Here is a 25,886-nt window from a genome sequence, read left to right on the forward strand (position 1 = left end):
CTCCAATCCTGTGGCCACTGCTGAGTTTTCCCAATTTGCTGGCATATTGAGTGCAGCACTTTCACAACATCATCTTTCAGGATTTGAAACAGCTCAACTGGAATTCCATCACATCCACTAGCTTTGTTCGTAGTGATGCTTCCTAAGGCTCACTTGACTTCACATTCCAGGATGTCTGGCTCTAGGTGAATGATCACACCATCGTGATTATCTGGGTCGTGAGGATCTTTTTTGTACAGTTCTTCTATGTATTCTTGCCACCTCTTCTTAATATCTTCTGCTTCTGTTAGGTCCATACCATTTCTGTCCTTTATCGAACCCATCTTTGCCTGAAATGTTCCCTTGATATCTCTAATTTTCTTGAAGAGATCTCTAGTCTTTCCCATTCTGTTGTTTTCCTCTATTTCTTTGCATTGATCGCTGAGGAAGGCTTTCTTACCTCTCCTGGCTATTCTCTGGAACTCTGCATTCAAATGGGAATATCTTTCCTTTTCTCCTTTGCTTTTTGCTTCTCTTCTTTTCACAGCTATTTGTAAGGCCTCCTCAGACAACCATTTTGCCTTTTTGCATTTCTTTTCCATGGGGATGAATGAATCTCTACTGGGTGCCAATTTCATTGCCAACAGTACAATAAATGGCAGCTCTTGTCAGCAGTTAGCATTTGGTCTCCTTGGGATCTCCTGACAGCCTTTGCTATGCAGCGGTCCACTTCACCTCTGAAGCCACCACTCGCCAGATGGCTGGTACTGACCTTGAAGGTCTCTGGCTCCCTTCTCTGCCCAGGGTCCCTGAATCTCACAGTTGGCGCATCAGGACAAAGATGTGGGTACTGGGCGGAATCTGCATTAGCTCTGGAATTCCTGGGTTCAGACATCTCTGCCCTGAGTTTGATGACCTTAAACTTCAGACTGAAGTTATGTTAGTGTCATTCACACTGGCTCAGAACTCCTTGTCCATTGACAGGAAGTAGTGCTCTCATTTTAAAAATAATGTCCATGACAACTCATGTTTGTGAATGGCTACTGTGTCCCAGGAATAGTGACTTACATTATTCCCTTTAGTTATTCCATTCATGATCTCTCCTTTCAAATTACTCTACGAGGGAGGCATTGTTATGATTCCCATTTTCCAGTGAAGGATAAGTAACATGCCCACAGAGGTGATGCTTGTCAGTGGGAGAGCCAGAACCCTCATCACACCTCTTTAATGCATGTTCACAGGCAAAGTGCCACATGCCTCCACTGTACAAGCATGAGGGATGAAGACCCCTGGAATGACAGAACCGGAGGTGTGGGAGAGCATCATCGCTACCCAGCTCATCATGGCACAGGTTTAAGTATGTCACGGGTCATATCATCATCTCAATATACAGCGAGTGATACTACACGTGTATCTTTTTGCAAATATTAATTATCTGCTATGTGGAGGATTCAGAGTACTGGACAAAAGCATGAACCTTTTTTTTTTAAATTAACTTTTAATGGAGCTTAGTTGTCTTATAATTTTTTTTTAAACACTTAAAACTTTTTATGTTGTATTGGGGTATAGCCAGTTAGCAATGTTGTGGTAAAGAGTAAAGGAACTCAGCCATACATATATATGTATCCATTTCCCCCCAAATCCCACTCCCATCCAGGCTGCCACATAACATTGAACAGAGTTCCATGTGCTATTCAATAGGATTTTTTTGGTTATCCATTTTAAATGTAGCAGTGTATTCATGACCTTCCCAAAGTCTCTGGCTATCCCTTCCTCTCCGGCAGCCATAAGTTCGTTTTCTAAGTCTGTGAGTCTCTTTCTGTTTTGTAAATAAGCTTATCTACATCATTTCTTTTACATTCCACATATAAGAGATACCATATGATATTTCTTTTTCTCTGATTTGCTTCACTCAGTATGACACTGTAGGTCCATCCATGTTGCTGCAAATGGCATTATTTCATTCTTTTCAGTGGCTGAGTAATATTCCATTGTAAACAGGTATTACATCTTCTTTATCCATTCCTGTCAATGGACACTTAGGTAAACAGTAAACAGTATGTTTACTGGTAAACAGTGCTGCAATGAACACTGGGGTGCACGTATCCTTTCGGATCATGTTTTTCTCCAGGTATAAAAGCATGAATCTAGAATCCTGTACAGTTTTGTGACTCAGAGTAAATGAACATCTTTGTGCCTCAGTTTCCTTGCCTTTAAGGTAAGGATCCTACTCACCTACTCACCAACAGTACCTATTTCAACATGCATATAGCAAATGTCAACTATGACATGCTATGGCTATTCTTCTTGTCCAAAAAGTGTGATAAATTCTCGGGCTACAAGGTGAGTAGGCCAGAGCACCCTGCTCTTAGTCGGGTGGGAAGAGAGGCAGGGACACAGGCAAAGGCCCTGGGACCAGCTGCTCTAAGAGATGCTGGCGCAGGTTCTATGACAACTCAGGGAGGACCCCTGCCTCAGGCCCAGGGTAGGAGGAAGAGGGGGTGTCAAGGCAGTGAGCCTATGTGGTGGGGTCACTGTGCCCCTTAATCCCCTGGAGACACAGAGACGAGGTATGTCAGGGCCATCTGAAAAAGTCATCTCTTGGGAGATGCCAAGGGTGAGTCCTGTAAGTGAAACCTTCTCACAGGAAGGTCCCTCCAGTTTATTAGCGAAGGCCCTCGGGATGGAGCTCGAGAAAGACCAGCCTCACACTGAACTTCTGGTCGAGCTCCAAGGTATATACTGAGAATTCTTAGAACAGGCAAGTTGACACAAGGGAACTCATGCCCAGAATGGTCTGTTTACTCAGTGGATATGAATTACCCTCGACTGTGTGGAGTGGGGCGTTGTTTAGCCTGATGGCTCCGGTCCCATTTACACAGAGCATGCCTGCTAGCACACTGTTGACTCTGGAAACCACAGCGATGGCATGGGCTCTGTAGCTGGCCGACCTGGTACGATTCTGGCACCTTCACAGGCTGGCTCAGTTTGGACACGTGACTTCCCCTGTGCAGACTCCATCTCCTCCGATGCAACTAAGAAAACCAATTTTGCAGGAATGTTGTGAGGATTAAAACGATGACCTAGGTGGCTCTAGTGGTAAAGAACCCACGTAGGAGACATAAGAGCCATGGGTTCGCTCTCTGTGTCGGGAAGATCCCTGGAGGAGGGCATGGCAACCCACTCCAGTATTCTTACCTGGAGAATCCCCACGGACAGAGGAGCCTGGCAGGCTACAGTCCACAGGGTCGCACAGAGTCAGCCATGACTGAGTGACTTAGCACATAAAATACCTACCGTGGGGCTTGGCACTTAACAGACACCTCACCCCACCCCTCCAGGTTGTCACAGAGCACAAGGCTGGGCATCCTGTGTTAGATAGCAGCTTCCCACTCGCTATCTATTTAACATATGGCCAGTCAGTTAGTCAGTTCAGTCACTCAGTCGTGTCCGACTCTTTGCGACCCCATGGGCTGCAGCATGCCAGGCCTCCTTGTCCATCACCAACTCTTGGAGTTTACTCAAACTCATGTCCATTGAGTTGGTGATGCCATCCAACCATCTCATCCTCTGTCATCCCCTTCTCCTCCTGCCTTCAATCTTTCCCAGCATCAGGGTCTTTTCAAATGAGTCAGTTCTTCGTATCAGGTGGCCAAAGTATTGGAGTTTCAGCTTCACCATCAGTCCTTCCAATGAATATTCAGGACTGATTTCCTTTAGGATGGACTGGCTGGATCTCCTTGCAGTCCAAGCAACTCTCAAAAGTCTTCTCACAGCACCAACTTCAAAAGCATCAATTCTTCAGCGCTCAGCTTTCCTTATGGTCCAACTCTCACATCCATACATGACTACTGGAAAAACCATAGCTTTCACTAGACAGACCTTTGTTAGTAAAGTAATGTCTCTGCTTTTTAATATACTGTCTAGGTTGTCATAGCTTTTCTTCCAAGGAGAAAGTGTCTTTTAATTTCATGACTGCAGTCACCATCTGCAGTGATTTTGGAGCCCCCCAAAAATAAAATCTGTCACTGTTTCCACTGTCTCCCCATCTATTTGCCATAAAGTGATGAGACTGGATGCCATGATCTTAGTTTTCTGAATGTTGAGTTTTAAGCCAACTTTTTCACTCTCCTCTTTCACTTTCATAAAATTTAACATATGGCAGTGTATATTATATGCTTCAATGCTACTCTCTCAATTTGTCCCACTCTCTCCTTCCCCTGCTGGATCCATCAGTCTTTTCTCTATGTCTGTGTTTCTATTCCTGCCTTGTAAATAAGTTCATCAATACCATTTTTCTAGACTCCTTATATATGCATTAAAATATAATATTTGTTTTTCTCTTTCTGACTTACTTCACTTTGTATAACAGGCTTTAGATTCATCCATCCCACTAGAACAGACTCAAATCCGTTCCTTTTAAAGGCTGAGTAATATTCCACTGTATATATGTGCCACAGCTTCTTTATTCATTCATCCATTGATGGACATCTAGGCTGCTTTCAGGTCCTGGCTATTGTAAATAGTGCTGCAATGAACACTGGGATACCTGTGTCTTTTTCAGTTATGGTTTTCTCACGGAGTATCCTCAGTAGTGGGATTGCTGGGTCATATGGTAGTTTTTTTCCCCTAATTTTTTAAGGAATCTCCATACTGTTCTCCATAGTGACTGCATCAATTTACATTCCCACAGCTGTGCAAGAGGGTTCCCTTTTCTCCACAGCCTCTCCAGCATTTATTGCTTGTAGATTTTTTGGATGATGGCCATTCTGATCAGTGTGAGCAAATACCTCATTGTGGTTTTGATTTGCATTTCTCTAATAAATGTGCTGCTGGTTTTTAATGCAGAGCTCCAACTTACGGCTGGAGCTGATGAAGGGAGCAAAGCTACAACCTGACCCTTCTCAAGCAGGAATTAATTTTCTAGGCCTTTCTTTTTTAAAATTTATTTATTTTTAATTGAAGGATAATTGCTTTACAATATTGTGCTGTTTTCTGCATAACATGAATCAGCTACAGGTACACATATATTCCCTCCCTCTTAAACCTCCCTCCCACCTCCCACCCCTTCCCACCTCTCTAGGTTGTTACAGGCCTTTCTTGATATAAAGGTTTTTTGAGAAGTTTTCCCCTAAGCCCAATATAGCTGGAGGGACAGTGGACTCTGGCTACCACCAGCCTGACCAAGGGGTGACTAATTCACTAGAATGCTTGGAAGGCAAAAGAGAGGTCCCTTTCCAAATATCACATGATGTAATTTATATGTGGAATCTAAAAAAAAAAAAAGAAAGATACAAAAGAACTTATTTATAAAACAGAAACAGAGTCACAGACATAGAAAACAAACTTATGGTTATCAAAGGGGATGGTGCTTGTGTGTGGGGAGGAGATATTAAAAAATTAGGAGTTTGGGATTAACACATGCACACTACTGTGTATAAAATAGATAACCAACAAGGATGGACTGTATTGCCCAGGAATATACTCAATATCTTACAATAACCTATAATGAAAAAGAATCTGAAAAGGATGATGTATATATATCATATATACATATACACACACACATATATTTATGTATGTATATACATAAAGTTGAATCACTTTGCTGTACACTTGAAACTGATACAAAGTTGTAAATTAACTCTATACCCATCTATATAAAGAGACAAGTACATCTTTACCTGTAGACAGCTGTCACAGTGGCTGCTCAGACAACTCTCCACTGGAAAAATGTCTACCATGGCCCCTGTTTCGCAGGGCTAAATTCTGAGCAGCTGCGTCTGCATGACAAAGCCCTTCTCATTCCCCAACCCCACTCTCCATGTGACAGGAGCAAACCTGAAGGGCCCCGGGACCCGAGCCAGGCCAAGCGAATCATCTTGTCTGGAACTGCATGAGGGGGCGCCTGGGTGAGGGGGTGCTGACACAGACCGGCAGCCCAGCTCTGAGGCCAGGGACCACATCGCGCATGTGCCTCGGACAGAGCGCGCACACACAGAGGGCGAAGAATCAAGCAGACGGCGAGGCCATGGTGAGAAGGGAAGAGAGAAAGGGAAGTCCCCCCAAACCATCTGCCTTTGGGTTCTCACAGACAGGCCGGCCTGGGCCCCTGGCCCCTGTGAAGCGTGTCTGCACATCTCGCCTAGGGCCTCCTTCACATACAAAAATACTAAAAAACAAAACAAAAAAAAACCAAATCCAACAATAATAGTTCTCTTACCCAGGGCTAAAAACCTTTCTTTCTGTAAAAATAAAATCTTTCTTTTTGTAACCAAGAGGTCACTAACACACTCGCTGTTTTTTCTTTACACCTCTGTTCCCTCCTCCACCACAAAAGGACTTGGATTGCAAGGAGATCCAACCAGTCCATTCTAAAGGAAATCAGTCCTGAGTGTTCACTGAAAGGACTGGTGCTGAAGCTGAAACTCCAATACTTTGGCCACCTGATGCAAAGAACTGACTCGCTGGAAAAGACCCTGATGCTGGGAAAGATTGAAGGCAAGAGGAGAAGGGGATGACAGAGGATGAGATGGTTGGATGGCATCACCAACTCAATGGACATGAATCTGAGTAAGCTCCGGGAACTGGTGATGGACAGGGAGGCCTGGCATCCTGCAGTCCATGGGGTCGCAAAGCGTTGGACACAACTGAGAGACTGAACTGAACTGATTTCTTCCTCCACCAACAAAGGACCTGGTAGTAATGTCTCAGGACAGGCTGCCCAGGACTCATGGCACCAATTCTGGTAACTGGACACTGCTCCACCATGCTGATAAAATGGACTCCTTCTTCTGGAAAGACATCTGAATAATTATTTGCCTTATTATCCCTTCCTAAAATGTCCCCTCCTGTTTCAGGATCCTTTGGCCATATCCTGGCACCGTACCTTGTAATTCTGAGCAGACGTGGCAGAGGAGCCTATTCCAAGGGTCGGCTGTGATTCACGGAATAACTGGAGAGTCAGATCCACTTTCAAGTCCTCTCTACTGGGGTTATGAGAGTGGAAAGACAAGAGGAAGGTACTCCAAGTACTTCACTATAAGCCAAGCTATTTAGCTTCATTCTGCCTCAAAGATATTCTCTTAATGCCCTCGGAAGCTACTTCTTCCATCTGCCCTCACTCCCTCACTCCAGTTTGAAAGCCACACTGACACATCCAGAAAATATAATCCAAACAGAGCACTGTTTACAGCAGGTAAGAGCAATCTGTTCACAGGAGGTTTATCTGATGCAAAACATCTAGAGATGATCTACCTTTAAAAGTCACACTCATTCATTCAGAAATGCAAAAGTGACAGAATACAAATATCCTCCTGGTTTGGCTTTTTGCTGTCTTTGTAAAATGGGCTGATAAAAGTTTTTCAGGTAAGGAAGCTTATTATCTCAGACCAGGCTGTTGGGCTCCCTGCCATCCTCGTACGCGCATGCGTGTTGCCATGGTTCCCGGAGACAGGGGTTGTGAGTGGGCGGCTAAATAGGTCTGTGAACAAACACAGAACGCTCTAGCCGGGGTTTGTTTTAAATGGCTGAGAGTGAACTGTTTCAAAATGAATTCTGTAATAAGAAAGATTAAGGACCAAACTGTTCTGCAGAGTCCGGGGGGGGGGGGGGGGGGGGCGGAGAAAAAGGATGCTGGCTCGGGTAGGAAGGAAGGGGCTCCTGACAAATGCGCCCCTGTCCTAACCAGAAACCTGTTTCCGCTTCGTGCGTTTTACACTCTGGGTTTCCAGATAAGCGTTCTTTTCTTCTTTCTTTATTTTGGCCGCACCACTCAGCATGGGGGAATCTTAGTTCCTCCACCAGGGATCAAACTTGCAACCCCCTGCAATGGGAGCATGGAGTCTTAACCACTGGGCCACCAGAGAAGTCCCCGGATACAGTCTCTTTAAATAAGACCTCTGAGGTTGAAAGCCAGTAGTTCAGACATTACTAGGGAAACACAGATTTGTGGAAATGCCTGCTGTTAAAAGGTAGGGAAGACACTTGGAGAAATGAATCTATATGGGATAGTGAGGCAAAGCCTTAAGCGTGAAGGATTCATTCAGTCTTCATTGCCCAAAGTTGAAAATAGAAATTTTTCCCTTTTACAAATGGAGAAGGAAATGGCAACCCACTCCAGTACTCTTCCCTGGGAAATCCCATGGACAGAGGCACCTGGTGGACTACAGCCCATGGGGTCGCAAAGAGGTGGACACAGCTTAGCGACTCAACGGCAGCAGCATGGCAGCAAGATTACTCTAACACACAAATCAGCTTTCAGGCCCACAGTGAAGGCTACACGCTGATTCCTGCAGTAAGGAGACCTCTCCTGCACACTACACTTTGAGGGGGAAAGTAGTTCTTTCAAGAGTCTTGACAGTTTTCTACTTGTACTCCAGGGACAGTGGCCAACGTCTGAGTTAATCCTTCCACCTCCTGGACTTACTTTATCCTGTGTCTAAAGCCTTCTATCTTTGTAGGATTTTAGGGATCTAAGATAGTAGAAATGTTTCCTATGGGAAGAAATATAAAAAGTTTAGGCAACACCTCACCCAATGAGTATTCTATTGATACACGATCAAATTCTAATGCAATCTTTAAAATGAAATTCAAAAATAATCCTTTTCAGATGCTTTTCCCTGGAAAGTAACAAACTCAAACCACAAAATCTATTGATCTAATTGAGGAAAACAGCACATTTTGGTCTTATCATACTGTATTTATCTGTTGCTCTTTAGTATCCAAAAAGTGAGTGTAATACCCCAAAGTGCTTTTTATAGCACCCAATATAAAATATCTCAGACATGGATTTGGTAAAATATCTGAATAGCAGTAAAAGCTCTCTCAATATAACTTTTTCTAATCTAATCATTTTTAGTATTGCATTTTTATTTTAGAAACTATATACTTTCAAGTATAATTCATAGATTTTTTTTTAACCTGCCTAAATATATACCCAACCTGCAAACTTACTCAGCGAAACCTTCTATATTCATACATCCATTCACCCAGTTCAGCCTCCTCATGTGCTGTTTGACCTTCCACTTTATATTTTTAACATGAAGTAAAAACATACTGCCACTTCTGTGTCACTGCAGACAGCATAATAAATTATGCAATGCATTAAAAATGCCAGGACACATAGGGCATTTGATTTTGACTATACACCTGTGCATGAATCGATTGTCAACGAAACCTGATGGCTTATACTTTCTATAATCTCCACAGAAGACCTTTTTTGCCTTCTCTCTTCTTCATACAAAAAGATAAAGAACAGACACATCTGTTTCCAAGTATGACAAAGTCAGAACCTACCAGACAATTTTGCTGCCCCTGCAGAAAACAACCACAAAGCCTGGACATAACGCAGAGACCAACGACCTGAAGGGAGTAAGATGGGAGGCAGGCGGACAGATGGCGTGGGGAGGCCTTTCCCTGCAGAGGTCAGAGCTGCACATGCTCGACCTGCACTGGGGCTGGACTGTGACAGTTGTCACGGCCCATCACACTGTACACTTAAAATGTGTGAACTTTACTGTATGAAAATATAGGTATATGTTATTTTGATTTAATTTAGGGCCTCCCCGGTGACTCAAATGGTAAAGAACCTGCCTGCAATGTTGGAGACCTGGGTGTGATCTCTGGGTCAGGAAGATCCTCTGGAGGAGGGCATGGCAACCCACTCCAGTATCCTTTCCTGGAGAATCCTATGGACAGAGGCACCCAGCAGGTGACAGTCCAAGGGTTGCAAAGAGTTGGACACGACTGAGCGACTAACACTTCACTTTCACTTCAAGGCATTACTATAGTAACATATAATAAAACTATGCTTTCTAAACGGGACCTCTGAATGGCAGATACGGCTTAACACCAAAACCTTGGTGAGAGAAGTAGATGCTGGGGAAACTGTTCTTTGTGGGAACAGAAGTGGTTTAGTCTTCTGATCAGGGAGAAAGAAATGAGTCACCTGCAATTACAGATTCTCCCTTCCTTTAGCTTCTGCGAGCTCTTCCATTGTCAATTTTGTAACTTGCTTTGAGCAGATCCTTTTCTTCTTCTTTCTACCAAACCACAGTCTTTGTCGGCAAGAAGCAAATTAGAAGCAGATGCAAGCTTATTTTTAATGGTCCAAGACCAAATTTTCTGGACTTAAAACACTTTGTCCCCTCAAAGTTCTTGGATTCCATTAAGATACAACCGTATATTCTGTTTCCAATTCATGAACCAAAAATAATTTCAAAAACTAATTGTAAGAAACCACACTCCAGGGTTACTTATTGTAATTTGCTTATTTTTTATTCTTATCATCCAGAGAACAAACAGTTTAATTTCATAGACATTTTGAGAAAACTTTTAAGATTCTAGGCTGGTCTCAACAATTTTCTTGTTTTAGTATCTGAGGAGATATACTGAACTAGCCAGCAAGGCTTTTTATTATAATTGGCTCAGGTTCAAACATTTTAAGAAACATAAAATGTTCATTCCAGTAGCTAGAACTCATTTAAGATGACTTGAATACACTATCATTAAGTCACAGTACTGGGCTAAATAATCTGCAGTTAAGAATTCTAGTACAAGAATTACTTATGTTTGCTTACTAAGCTGGATTCTTCTCTGGGTAAAAAATGTGAAATTTCTCATTCTCCCAGAGCCAACAGAGATGACCTTTGGAGGCTGGAAAGGAAAAAAATTAAGAAAAAGGAGGTCCCTATTCTTATCATGGTCTTGCATTAAGTACTGAGGGGGCCTTGGACAAATCGTTTAATCATCTTTGGTCACAGTTTCTTCTTTAATGAAGCATGGAGGCCACGCTAAATGAGCTCTAAAATCATTGGGAATCCAACCCTGCTACCTGTCTCCAACGCCTGGTACACAGGAAGTGGCTCTCGAGAATCAGGACGCCCTGGGTCCAAAGCCTGTCTGCTCCACTTACCTGCCTGTATGACCACGGACAAGTTCCTTAACCTTCCTGAGCCTAGTCCCCTCATCCATTAAAGACCTGTAATTCCCACCTCACAGGGCTGCTTGCAGGATGAACTGGGACTGCACACCGACAGAGGTCAGCATGGCACTTGGTGGACAGGAAGTGCTCAACCCGGGGTGGCCACCTTACCATTTTTGCATGATCTGAACCAGGACCTGAAGGCTAGATTACGAGGGAGCACACTTGCAACTCCACCTAAAGGTAAGCTCTGAACCATCAGATCAACAGCCTCTGAAATCACTGTCACTCATAATGGCCATCAGGTGGCTTTTAACGAGCTCCAGTTCAGAGGATACACGTGCCACTGATAACCAGACTTAGGCCATTCAGATACTCCTCAACCCAAGAACTGTAGACCTCACCTCACAGCAGGATGCTTATGGGAAGATTAATGGCCCTGCTGGGAGAGGGACCCCTAAGATCTTGGTACCCAGGAGACTACCACCAGTGGCTAACCACAGGGCTATCCTGCCCAGCCCCGTTTCCACCATTAGCTAATTACGGATTCCCACTGGGCTAACAAAGGCTTGTAACTGCATTCATATGTGTCTCAGTTTATCTCATGTGAAATAACCACGTTCACCTAATTAGGAATGAAGTAAAAGATGACTTAAACCCTACCAGGAAAAGAAAATAACAATTAAATCCTGATTTATAAATTTGGACAATTAACAAAATAAGATCTAAGAAATATTTCTGAAGTTCTTTATTTTCCATCCTCCTTTTTTGTTGGGGCTTCTTCTTTCCCTTTCTCCTCCATATGCATGCATGCTAAGTCGCTTCTCCATAACCAGTGCCTAAAACAAAAGTCCACACACTATGGCCTGCAGGCCGAATCCAGCCCACAGCCACACCATCTGTCCATGGCTCATCTACAGTGACTTTCAGACCACAGGGACGGAGTTGAGTAGCTGTGGCCCCCAAGCCTAGACTTTTACATTCTGTCCCTTTATGGAAACAGTTTGCTGATCCACAGTCTAGAACACAGCTCAACCATAGTAGGTAGCTAATAACTGTTTTGGACAAAATGATAATGGTCATCATTTCATTCAACATCCAATAAGTGCTTATTAAATGCTTCCAAGCACCAGGCACTGTGCCAGCTTCCGGAAACATAGCAATCTGGGACTACAATGGTGAGAAAGACAGGGTCCATGCCCTCATGGTGTGGACAGTTTAGAAAGGGAAGGGAGAAGATGGTCATCCAAATGGTTCCTTATTTACAGTATGGTGAGTGTTTACAAAGGGAACAGGGGACTGGAGGGATATATAAAAGGAAGACTGGATCCTATCTCAGGCAGCCTTCTCTGAATAACTGCCATTTAATTTGAGCTGAGACCTGAACATGGATTTCTTGGCTCTGAACTGTCAGCGAAAGTGAAGGGTCCCTGATGCCACATGAAATGCAAATGGGTTTCAGTCTGTGCTTTTTCCATCCATCCATTTAGCTATGAGTGCAAGGAACACAGATCATAGTGAAGTTTAAGACACTTGATTTTTCAACTCTCAAACAGGAATAGTAAGCAAATAATTTAAAAACCAATGACGTGAAAATCATAAGCTACGTTCACTTGTTAGAGACGACATCAACACGTGACCGAGAGACAGTTCTACCATCAGCTCTGGTTCTTCAGGCACAGAAAATCAGCCTAAATTGAATAACATTAATTTTCACACTTGGGGAGAAGATTTGATGGAATGTAAACAGACACCCTGCAGGCTGGATGCACTGTTGGTTGTCATGAAGGTTTGAAGTTTCTCAGTGCTGCCTGTCAAGGTTGATCAAGTGGTTTAAGCAGTCACACACTCTGCTTTCAAAACCTAGCGAGGCTCGGCAGGCCACACAGGCATTCCTTGGGAACATGGCCCATTTTCCCACCCTGAAAACTGGCAGGTTCTTCCAGAGAAGGTGGAGGAAGGATGCACAGGAACAGGAAGAAGCGTTGCAGAATAAATGTGTAGCCTTACAAATCCATAAATGCAAGTCTGCAGAATAAATGCATAAAGTCTTTTTTGCATTTCCTATCACTGATGAGCCCACAAACTCTGCTGGCTGAATTGGGAGATTCTGCTCTCCATTTCTTTAGGTATAGGGAGATTAAGTATCTAAATTCAGGTCACTGAGCATGCTAGTGAGAACCCAAGAGATGGAAGATGTGGTGACTGATCCGAGATTAGGTTGCTTGAGCTCGTGCCTATAAAACCTCTGTTTTTTAGAACTGCATTTTTAGTCCTAATAAAGCAAGGAGATCAAACCAGTCAATCCTAAAGGAAACCAACCCTGAATATTCATTGGAAGGACTGATGCTGAAGCTCCAATACTTTAGCCACCTGATGCGAGGAGCTGACTCATTGGAAAAGACCCTGATGCTGGGAAAGATTGAAGGCAGAAGGAGAAGCGGACGACAGAGGATGAGATGGTTAGATGGCATCACTGACACAATGGACATGAATCTGAGCAAACTCTGGGAGATAGTGAAGGACAGGTAAGCCTGGTGTGTTACATGGGATCGCAAGAGTAGGACATGACTGAGCGACTGAACAACAACTAAATGCAGAGGCCATCTAAAGGTCATCTCCCTAGAAGGAAAATCAGTTAATTTAGGGCAAGAAAATTTTCTCAGTTTAAGAAATGTACCTTAGCAGGCTTTCGTGGACATTCCCTTCCTCTTTGCCCAGGAGCTGATCTGTGGTGTCGGGCATGGCCTATGGACTGGTCTGTGCAAGAATATGGCCAGCTGCCCCCAAAACTTTTATGTACCACCGTCAGCTCTCAGCTTCAACACGACCACAGCAGAGTAAAAGAGGAGTCAGGGAACCAACTACAGTTTAGTACATAGTAGTCATTTTCATGAAAAAATACTACTATTCCTGGAAGTAGAAGGAAGATTCCCTTTACCTGGATATCTTCCTACTTGAAAAAGCAAGAAAGGAGGGGAAGGTGAAAGGCAAAAAAAAAAAAAAAAAAGAAAGAAAATCAAGCATTTTTAAGTTGCTTCTATTCTCATTAATAATTTCACCTAATATCTTGAAATAACTGAGCAGAACCAGAGGTAGCTCCTAACATGGGTGGGAGATACTGAGCTAAAAAGAACATTTTGATACTGATGTGCCGTGATGAAAATTTCAAGCCTGTTCTGACAAGGATTTCCCACTGTTACTCCTTCCCTCAGTAAACATTTATTGAGTGCCAGGTACATAAAGATCCAAAGGGTTTTAATGAAGGCTGGGGCTGGATGTTGACAAAGAATGCCTGTAATTCTCCCATCGAGTGGAGGTGAGTCACACTAAGAAATGGTGCCCACGGAAAACATAGGCAAAATAAGTGCTGCAGGATGGGCTTCATGCCCACGTGGCAGCTGCAAGCACCAACGGGCCCACAGAGGAGGAGGGAACCCAGTGCATCCACGCGTGACAACATCTAGCCTCTCCTTCCTGAGGAAGCCTGATAGAAACCCACATCAGCATGTAATGAAACATGACGAGGACTCAGAATACGCTCCCCGTGCTCTATGTGGGTCAACAGAATTAATATTTATGTCATTGTGATTTCTGCTTTGTTTCACATAAGCCCTTAGAGGAAATACAAAAAGACGGATTTTCTTTTAGGAGATTATTTTTGCCTCTTTTATGTTATAAAAGAGACAGAAAATCAAAGTATCTAAAGTAAGACTTAAAGATAAGATGATGATTGTTAAGACAAATTGAAAATGGAAAATTATTGTTATTTTTAAAACAGTGGTCCCACACTTTTTTTTTTTGGTTCATGTTTAAACCCATGAGGATTATAAAGGAAATCAAATCCTATGAATTACTCCTAACTTATTTATACCCATAACTTAATAAACAAATAAATGAATGTTCAAAAAATATTTTTTTTTCTTAGAGAGGGACATTTAACAGCCAGAATTTAACTTATATAGACTTCAGTTTAACCAAATATGCTGAACCCATGAGGCCTAAAGAATCCCAAGGCACGGATGGGGAGAGAAGTCTCTGGCCATCCTGTAACACACATGGGTTTTATCCTGGAATAATACAAGCTGCCAGAGCTCATCAGCTCCTCCTCCACTCAAGAATATAATAAGATCTCTGCCAGTCTAGTTTCCCCACATCTAATATTTTATTTTTGGCTTTCTGACCTACTAGTATGGGCTTCCCCGATGGCTCAAGCAGTAAAGAATCCACCTGCAATGTAAGACACAGGAAATGCAGGTTCCCTCCCTGGGTCAGGAAGATCCCCTGGAGGAGGAAATGGCAACCCCCTCCAGACATACTAGTGATAGAAATTCTGCAGAGTTAGTAATTTTCAGTAAGAAACAGATAACGCATTTCACTTATTGACAAGACAGAGCTAAGAATGATGACAGATATTCCTGGGGAACTTCCTTTTGTGGACAGTGGTCTATGTTTGCTCCATTTGTGTGTGTGTGTGTATGTGTGTGTGTATGTGTGTGACAGATGAGTAAATGGGGAAACCAGGAATCTCAGTAAGTTTAAAAAGCTAAAGTAGCCAGTTTCACTCAGCCAGATCAAAAAAGAAATTGGCTAGATGCCCTGTTTTTAAGGAGTAATTTGGCTGCAAACATATTTGGAAAAACAAGTAAGTAAAACCAAAAAAGGCTTCCTAGGTGGCTCCATTGTAAAGAAACTGCCTGCCAATGCAGGAGACTCAGGTTCAATCCCTGGGTCAGGAAGACCCCCTGAAGAATGAAATGACCAACCACTCTAAGATTCTTGCCTGGGAAATTGCTACAGACCATGCACTCGCAAAGAGTTGGACACAACTGAGCGACTGAGCACACACACACACAATCAGAAAAAACACACACACAAAATTTTGAATTCCTCGAAAGAGAACAATGCAACATCACGAGGTGATAGAGAAAAACACTCCCCAGAGTCTTAAAACTCCTAAGCACTTCATTCAGAGATTTTTAATTCAGACAATCTCATGTCTGAGAGGAGCACAATTATCACTCTGTTGAATGCTTATTTCAACTTGTAGAGCTATGTGTAACGACCCAGGCAGACCACCCAGGCCTTTCTCAGGCTCCAACGAAGAGCAGAGTTATGTCTTTAAAGGAAAACTACTCTGGGCAGCAGGGAAACTTGGAAATCAGGCCAGGAAGGACATCCCCTTCCACTGGTTGGGACTTTACAGAGGTCCTCCCCACTGCTCATATTGCAAGAATGCCTTGGGTGTTTTGGGACCTGGACTCTGAGCTTCAACTGGAACATGGAGCAAAACCGTCAAACATGTTATTCTCTATCTTCCCCTTTCCCTCTAACTTTTCCATTGGCCAAGGTGCTTGTCAGGGCCTTCCCAACTTAGCCTTAGCTCCTGGTAGGCAGGATCCAGAGACATCACTACTATTTGCTATTCAGTCAGTTTTACCTTTCTCTTAGCCAAGTATTAGAATCTCTTTGCAAGGCTCATCTGAAAAACATGGCTCCTCTTGAGTGTATACTCCGTGTTTATAACTATGATTCCTAGGCATTGAAAAGTATTCTTATAATAGACTTTCTAAAAGACTATACAGATAATGGAACACATTAATAACTGTGAAGATAGTGATATGTGCCTGCCATGCTGTGCCCACGTGCGTAAAGGAAGGCCTGACAGACAGCGCCTCCCGTCACCAGCCTCCGGGCTACGTCTGCACCTTGGCCATTACAGCTGCTTACTTAGCTGTGGGCCGCAGTAGGAGATGACTCAACGCGCACAAACCTCCACTTGTTACCGAGTCCCCACGTCTCCTCCTCCTCCTCCTGCTGTTTATTGGTAAAGGATGACCATACATCCAGTGGCTCGAGTCACACTTGTTTCACTCTCCGGCATCACTCAGTTGGTCACCAGGTCCTCTCATTTGTCAACTATTGCTCTGTCTCCTACCCTCCACTACCACTTCTTAGTTCAGATACAAAATTATCTGTTAACCAGTCTCCTTGCCTCCAGATTAGTTCTTCATCAATTTCCCTTCTTTTGTGCCTCCTTAATTAGCTTCTAAAATATAAGCCTCACAAACAATGAAATCATAAACATACGTGAGGAAAACACAGGTGAATATGCTTATAATTTTGGAGTGGAAAAAGCATTTCTAAGCATGACCTAAAACCTAGAAGGCACAAATATAATCACTTGAAAAATCTATAAGATAAAGGGCACTGTATTCAAAGATACAAAAACAACTGGGGAAAAAATATCTGCACTATATATGGCAGGAAACATGCTAATTTCCTTCATACAAAGAGTTCTTCCAACTCACTAAGAAAAAAAAAAACTATTTATAAACTTGAAATAACATCTTGAGTCCATCTCTTGGCCACTCCAGGAGAGGAAAAGCTAATGCAAATAATTATAAAGCTGGGAGGAAGGCACAAAGTGTCCTGCAAAGACTAGGTAATGAAAAATTGGTTAGCTATCAGTATTAGCAACCCTGCTTCAAAGGCCCTGCCGAGATGCAATTACATCACACGTCAACACTGAGGCACCTTTCAGCAGTTGAAAAATGCCCCTGGACTCTCTTGTTTATACCTTTGGAACAGCAGAACATATTTGCACGGAACAAATCATTCCTTGTAAAGCTGGAAGGGCCTCTTTGCCTGCATTACTGATGCTTTAGCTTTGAGCCAGAAGGTTAAAGTTGTCGGGAATATTTCTGAACTCACACAACACCAAAACCTATTAGTCCATCAGCACAGCCTGGGCTGGGAGGCTACAACAAATGCTCATCTGATGAAACTCACTGACTTTTCCATTTTGACCTGAACTACGTGACAAAATAATATCTCCTGACAAGAAGGCAGAGTATCGGCAGAGTGACATTGCTGACATAATGGCACAAGAATCCTTACTCTACCGAGGAATATGATCATGCAAAATTAAGGTGTCAAACCCAGAGGAATAGGGTGGGGAGGCAGATGGGTGGGAGGTTCAGGATGGGGAGGAAACATGTATACCTGGGCCGATTTATGCTGATGTATGGCAAAAATCATCACAGTACTGTAAAGAAATTATCTTCCATTTAAAATATAAATTAATTTTTAAAAATTAAGGTGTCAAAATCCTAAGTGCTAATAGTACAGATGACTCATTTGTCAAATGGATGTTCAGATGAAATGGTAAATCCACTGCATCTATGAGTAGAAATAACTTTTGTTAGGAAAGTGAATATCTCAAGAGGCTTATATATATACAGCTTTGTATATAAGTCTGGAGCACAGGCCAATTCACCTAATGCAAAGGAATCCGATGTAAAAACTCAAGACTGTATGAGTGTCTATTTGCCAAACAGAGTTTTAAAAATGAAACTGAGACTCAAGCTGAAGTTTGATTATGAGAAAATCTGGGAAAAGGTGGAATGCAATTGTGAGTAAATTTGAGAAAAACAAAGAAGAAACATTAACCCCAATGAACAGTATTGGAAATTAGAAAATGTATCCAAGTATTTCTCAGCTTTGAAAATGTAGACCTGTATTGAGGGATCCAAGCACCAGAATACACTGTCACTATACAGTGGATGGCCAGTGTTTAAACAAGACTTTTTGCTGTTAGAACTGTCTTTAGCTGTGAGCTTAACTCACAATGCTGCTGAGAATTATGACAGAGAAATGAATTCAATTTTCTAAACAGTTCCCCAAAAAAGACAGCTGGATTTTTATGTTTCTGATTTAGACAATGAATTTGTAAAAATTCAAGCCTCAAATGATGGTTTTTCAAAACCCATTTGCTTCTGTTATTTGCCTTTGGTGAAATTAATAGAGTATTTCCCAGTAAATCTAGAGGCGGAGGAAGCCATTTTATTTCTGGCTGAAATGGGCTTACTGGGTTCACCATCGAGCATCACCAATGAAGACCCATGCTGGGAACGTTTATATATATCATGCTGCCAGGGGCGGCCAGTTCAGAAATGCTCAACCTACACGCACACAAAACATGACAGAAGAGCGAATCCCACCACAGACCTCCTTCCTTTTCCATGAAGGAGATGAAGAATTATGCCTTACTTCAGGTGGTGAATGCCAGGGAATACTGCAACAGTGCTATTTCTTGGAGGCTATTAGAAGCTGAAGGGCAGGAAGTCAGAATAAACATTACTGAAATACTACAATCTCGGCTTTGTCTTAGGCAGACCCAAGAGGGCCTCATCTTTGGCCCAACAGCTTATATGTCAAGTTAATAAACAAAAAGCAAGCAGCACAGATCTTACTTAAAATGAACAGGCTTCTCTCCTTAGGCCCCGAGCTTCTAAAACCACGCAGTTGGGAAAGATAAGCAAGGAGACTCACTCTGGGAAGCGTAGAGCCCCTCGGCTGCCCTGTCTTCGTGTCCATCATACTCCCTGCTGGACAGCTGTCTGTTGGCTGTCTCCAGTCGATCTGGACATAGAGAGGAGATGGTTACAAAGAAATGCATGTGGATCTAAGTCATCCTGCAACTGACAAATGACCTGGGTGCTGAGAGCTGGTAGGAAGAGCTGCCCAGGCAGGAGCCCCAAACTGAACAACTCCTGGGGAGAAACAAGATGTTCCGAAACGTCAAAAGGAAAGTCTAGTGGCCACGCTGCGCCTCTGTGCAATCTAATGCCAAGGGGTGCACCAGTGGCAGGCAGTTAAGAGCAGATACCTGAAAGCTCAGCAAAGTCCTCACAAAGGGCTTGAGTCCCCCTGGCCTCAAACCCAGCCCTCATCTAAACTTGACTGTCAGTTCTCTGTAGCTGGGAAACAAAAAGTTGAAAATAACAAATAAATAAATACCAGGAAACAAGTCAAGATGACTTAATGGATGAAGACTCTACTCAGTGAGTTCTAGGTTTGCTCATGCCACTTGGTCAGTCTTCATTTATTCAATTAAATAATTCAACCTAACAAGGTTTTATTGAGCATACATCATACCCAAAACTGAAGGGTTTACAGTAATTAAAAAAAAAATTGTAGGTTCCAGCTACAGACCCCAAGTACACTGAGTCTTTTGACATGAGAGAACTGAAAAAAATGGCTTGGCTGACTAAAGTGAAGTACAAGTTCATGGGTCAAATCAATCTGCACATGGGAGGTTGTCAAGATCCTGCAACATGGGACCCGAGCTTTCAGGAAATTGATATAAGTTTACTCTTCTCATAACCATGGGTTTGTTTTTTCTCCAAGAGGGACACGTGTCTAGCTCTGTCTTCTACACTATATACTGAGCAAGTGTTAAGTGTTGGCTTTCAAAGAATGCGATCAAATGCTTCAGCTTGATATGGTAAGCGTTGTGCATGCAACACTGGTCTTTTCAGACATTCCCATTCACAACATGAATCATGCTAGGTGCATCTGAAGAAAGAAGGAGCTACAAACATATTCCCTCCCTTTCAAGGACTCATGCCTAGAGGTTGTCGCTTCTCTGCCTCAATGCTGCACTGGACAACCTATAAGGTGATAAGAACACTTCTGCTCTTTGGGGCCCCTTCCCCAGGAGGTTGGGATTTACAAGGTTATCTAACACAACCTGGACCTGAAGTTAGACTGTCAGCTACATGGGTCGAGGGTGTTTAGGGCAGGGAAAACCTGAGTGATGTACCTCGGAGGTCTCTGTTGAAGTCATGGAGCCTTCGAATCTCGCCTTCGAGTTTGTTCCTCATCGCTTTGTCCAGCGACTCTCGCTTGGTGGTAGACTTGACCAGGCTCTCATAGGCTTCCGAGATTCTCTGAAGTTCTTTTTCAAACTGAAAGAAAGAAACAGCATGGAAGTGGAACATCTGACATTCTCACCCATGACTTATACCGATTCTTGGACGTTCCCAGTGTGAAGGCTGTATCTTTAACACAGCCTTTCTGCACCTCAAGTATGGCTAGCAAATCCTGCAGTCGACTTCACTGCCCTGTGTCCCCCAGGGCCACGTTAGGATCCTGTGAATGACAGACTCACAAGTCTGGTGGGACCATCTGATACCAGCTGGTACATCCGACGTCTGTCAGTACAATGTCCATCAGATGTCTGTCAGGAAAGGGTGAATTTAAACATAACTCATACTCTTATACTTTGTATGGTAATTTATAACTATTATTTTTCCCAGTTAACTTAAGAAAAATATTAAAGTACAAGAAAATGAAAGGATCACAGCTAGAACCCAAATTGCCTGACTCTAACTATAGTGCTCTTCCTGAGACCCTCGTCCCTGAAGGAATATAAAATCCACATGAAGAAAGGTTTCATTGCTTAGTTTTGTTACCCTTTGTCTATGAAATTATCTATATAAAGAACTAATGGATTTGCATCTAAGTGTAAACCAATCTGCCAAGATTGTTTCTCTTTATGTGAAACACAGAGGTTTCTCTCTATGTGAGGGGACTGAAAAGACATGAATTAAAACCACCTTTTCTCTTTTGTATTTCACTAAATCCAGGGCTATCACTGGTAAAGTCTTTAATCCATGGCATATATAAATCTATAACAAGTAGCTGAAACTGTTATAACAGGAGTATAACACAATAGCATGTTTTAAAGTAGATATTAATAAATTCCATTTTATTGTTGTGCAACATACACGCAGGAGAAAAAGTAACGTGAAAGTTGCTCAGTCGTGTCCGACTCTGTGGACACTCTACAGTCCATGGAATTCTCCAGGCCAGAATACTAGAGTGGGTAGCCTCTCCCTTCTGCAGAGGATCTTCCCAACCCAGGGATCGAACCCAGGTTCTCCCACACTGCAGGCACGTTCTTTACCAGCTGAGCCACAAGGGAAGCCCAGAAAAAGTAAAGAGTGCCCGCAATCTTGGCTACTAAAAGTTGGAATCAGAGGCAAAGTGGCGGGGTTGAGAACTCCCAGCACCCCTCCCGGGGCACAAAGAGGCCTGCACCGTGTTTTGGTCTCTTCACAGGAGAGCTGTGACACCGTAAGCCAGGCACCCTGACTGCCTGAACCCCAGCTGCCCAGATCAGAGAGTCCCTGCTTAGACTCCTGTAACCACTGATAAACCAATACCTACCCTAACAGACACCTATCACACACTCACTGCGTGCCCGGGTGCCCGCGGAACAGACCTAAGACAGTGTCTGGTCTTGCGGGCCCCTCAGGCCCCTCATGCCTGTGTGTAGGCACACACGCCTCTCCAGTGCAGTCTGACAAAAGGTGTGGTGACTTAATGCTGTGTAGCCTAGAGACAAAGTCCTTGATGTAGCAGGGGTAAGGAGGGGTTTCTTTAAAACAAGATTTCAGAGAAAATGCCAATTAAAATGAGTCCTGAGGGATGAACAGGAACTTGCCAAGCAGAAAAGGCTAAAGGGCTCTGGCATCCAAGGCAGAAGACAGGGAGGGCTTGGGCCAAGACAGAGCCACCAAAGAGTGTGTGTGTGTGTGTCTGACAGGCAGGTCATCTGGGGATGGGAGCAAGGGCGAGAGGCGGGAGCGAGGCAGCCCAGAGGCAGGGCTGTGAAGAGAAGGACGGGGGTGGGAGGGCTCGGGGAGGGGAGGGCAGCAGAAATCTCACCTGAGGCTTTACAGAGTTCAGACTAAAGGACGGGGCTGCCGAGGCAGGAGGCAGGAGAAAGGAGTCCAGGTAAAAGCTACTGTGAACAGTTCAGGGACACGTGACAAAGAGTGAACCCAGACGACCAAAAAGACAGATCCCAAAGACACTGAAGAGTAGGCTCAGTCGGCCTCCGTGACGGGTCTGGACGGGCACGGAGAAAGGAACCAAACGCAGTCACAGCTCAGAAGACCGAGTAACGAGAGTCAGCCAAGATAAATGATGATAAGGCACACACGTTTACCAAAGAAAGGAAACCAGTCTGGGTTTGGAGATGCCACGCCTGTAGGGCCTGCAGAACAACAGGGCAAAGATTTCCAGCTAGCCGGGGAGAGACGGGTCTGAAAGTCGGGAGGGCAAAGTCCTGCCACTACGTGCAGAGGACAGATGAGGCCACGAAGGGGAGACCACTCAGGGAGATCACCAGAGGCTCCCAGGGCCGAGGATGGCGCGCTGACGCTGCAGGAGACGGTGGGACAGGAGGACCCGGGAGAGAGCCCCACACAGGGAAGCCGCAGCAGCCAGGGAGCCAGAGACTAAAGGAGACAGAGTGTGGTCACTGCTCCAGAGTCTGCAACGGAGCCAAGACACATCAGAGAAGAGGTGGGTGAAGAGGCTGCAGGGCGTCGGGCCTCCTGCTCGGCGGCCTCCAACCGGGGCGGGCCGAACACCGAGGCTCCCTTTGGCGTGGCTGTTTCCAAAGGCCTCCTAATACCAGAGTGGGTTCCTCCACAGTCCCCTTATTTCAACGAGGCCTTTCTATCTCTTCCAAAGATATCATGAATTATTGGTCATGTGGCAGCAGAAAGAACAGCCTGTCCTGATTCCTGCTCATAGTCCTACCACAAAATTATGCTCCTTCCTTTTAATTTTGTTTTCAGAAGAGATGGCTCCAAAACATACCACCACTTCTATGCTAATTTTGTCTGTAAAAGGTGGCCTTTGCTTTCAGACAGATGGGCAATGGTGCAGGGACAATCCCCAGTAAGACGGGGCACCAGTGAAGCCTTCTTCAACTAGGCCACCCATAGGAACTTCCCTCCACCTGATTTCATATACTCTCCTATGTTATATTTATTGGACTGGAATGCTGATGCATTCTGTGTCTCTGATTTGATTGTCAACTCCTTGAGAGCAGAAATAGCCCTATAGCCCTAGACTTGTGCCTTGCCTCATAACAAAAGTACCGACTGTATAATTAACCTTTAAATCTCTTACAGAACTACAACTACATGTAGGAAGTTAGCAAGATGAGACTGTGATTCAACATCAGGGAGAATTTCCTAACAATCTCTTCCAGAAGTCTACCCAGTAGTGAGCGTCTCTGCTCTGGAAGCATTCAAGTAAAAAAATGAATGACCTCCTTTCAGAGACATGAGGTTTCTAAGGAGCGGGAAATTGGACTAGAATCACTTTAAGAGTTTTAAGTCTAAAGCTCTGTGGTTTCTGACTGCACACCTCTTCAGAGTCTCGGGTCAGAACATCTTAAGGCTTTCTTAATGTCACTTCCTGGGTAGTGCTAGTGGTAAAGAATCCGCCTGCCAATACAGGAGACATAAAAGACAAGGGTTCGATCCCTAGGTTGGGAAGATCTCCTGGAGAAGGGCATGGCAACCCACTCCAGTATCCTTGCTTAGAGAATCTGATGGACAGAGGAGCCTGGGAGGTTACAGTCCAGAGGGTCACACAGAGTTGGATGCAACAGAAATGACCTAGCACACACACGCGATGTGTGTCAGAGGTGAAAGGAGTTGGACAGGTTGGTCTTGATATACAGGCCATCTGGGTCAGTCCTAAGTCTGAGCAGGAACGTATGAAGAGAGTTTGCCTCCACAGCTCCCAGCCTCCCTTCCAGCAAAGACGTCAGAAAACTCTTAGGGCAGGCTGCAGGAGACCTGGGAATCTCTGAGAAGCAATCCCTGGCCCAGAAACGGAACTCCAAACAGAGTGGAAAGCTTATAGTTTCAGCAGGGGCTGCCACCATGAAGCAAAGGGGCAGAGAGGAGCTGTGAGAAAGTCTCAGCCCTTCCCAGTTTAGAGACCGGCTTGTTCCCAGACACCTTCACATGCACAACTCAGGGATCTATAGGGTTGAAGACAGGCCTGCCGTCCACGCCTCAGACTGCCCGGTCACAGCCACTGCTGCTTCACTCACAAAAAAGAGGGTCTTTACTAAAGCAAGCCCAGAGGAACCATCGACATGTGGCTTTTCAAACATCCACCTACACCCCGGTGGCTTCTGAGGCCAACCTGCTCAGCAGCCCACAGTCTGGTCCTGCTGGAAATTCCGTGCATGAATTATGCTTCAGGGAAACTGGGAGGAAAAAGAAGCAAAATGAGTGACCAAAAGGAAGTGATGAAAAACTGCCACTCTCTCTGGGGGTCCGCGGTCCTCATTCCAACACTAACAGGGATAATCACCACCCTGCCCCTCTCTGGAAACAGGGTCTTCATTTCCAGGTGGCTCTTTGGCAGCCTCTGAGCTCAGTCGTTTTTTCCTGCTGTGTTCCTGGCATGCCGCACATAGGCTAAGCCCTGCAATTAAAAATTCATGTATTTTTGGTTCTGCCCTGGAGATGAATCTCCGCGAGCGCTCCTGAGGCTGTGAAGGATTCCAGAATGGGAGCTCCTGCCAACACAGGGCGGCCACATCCTACGACGTGGCATGACCCAAAGTGGGGGTCTTCATCCCCGAGGAGTACAGTCACCTCACTGGGCAAGCCTCTCCCCAGACCTGAGGCTCAAATAAGAGACACAGCTACAGAGACACATGGAGCGGTGAGGCCTGGAGTAGGGCGACCCCGGGAACACAAGCCTTGAACCACCCAGTCATGATTTCAGGCCGCTCTTGTGTCTCTTGGTCCCAGTTGCCGAGGAGATCTACGGAACTAGTGCTGAACATGGCACCTATCCATCAAAATCTGAGTTTTCAAACCAACAGTTTCAATTAGATACATGACTAATTCGTGATTAATGAAATGTAATATTTACAGAACCATTCACAACATTCAAAGGACTGAAGGAGTCTGGGATTTCAGAAAGGGTACAGCCTTCGATTTTTCCCCTTTCCCAGAAGTTACCAAAATGCTTTTGGCCGCGAAACTTAAGGATCATACCCGTGCAGGGAAATTGAGTCCCTGGGAGGCTGATTTTGGTTTTCAAAACCAGAAATGGTTATCGACATCAAGAGATGTGTGTTACAGGCCAATAAAAATACGTTTGAATTTTTAAAAAGTCAATGAAGAATAACAAGAACTCCCAGTTTCTGCATCTTCCCTGTAACTGTTCAAAAATATTCATGGAAAAGAGGGAGAATGACACTCGGCCCTCAGCAGAGTCTGTACGGCTCCTGGAAACATCTGCCACTGGGCTCTCAGAGAGAGAGAGAGAGAAAGAAAAAAAAACTGACTGACTTCCCAGGAAGTGC

General features: G+C 44.2%; 1 protein-coding gene across 4 annotated transcripts in view; it reads right to left on the reverse strand.

The window, feature by feature from the left end:
• AMOTL1 (angiomotin like 1) overlaps positions 1 to 25,886 on the reverse strand; it is a 207,836-nt gene that overhangs the window by 38,413 nt on the left and 143,537 nt on the right. For all 4 annotated transcript variants that reach the window (XM_043482715.1, XM_043482717.1, XM_043482716.1 and 1 more), the window contains 2 exons: positions 20,511 to 20,655; positions 19,238 to 19,327 (listed from right to left, as the gene is read on the reverse strand). In XM_043482715.1, the coding sequence (XP_043338650.1) occupies positions 19,238 to 19,327; positions 20,511 to 20,655 (235 nt within the window). The remainder of the gene's footprint in view (positions 1 to 19,237; positions 19,328 to 20,510; positions 20,656 to 25,886) is intronic.

Source organism: Cervus canadensis, chromosome 11 (genome assembly GCF_019320065.1).
Source record: "Cervus canadensis isolate Bull #8, Minnesota chromosome 11, ASM1932006v1, whole genome shotgun sequence".
Lineage (NCBI taxonomy): Eukaryota > Metazoa > Chordata > Mammalia > Artiodactyla > Cervidae > Cervus > Cervus canadensis.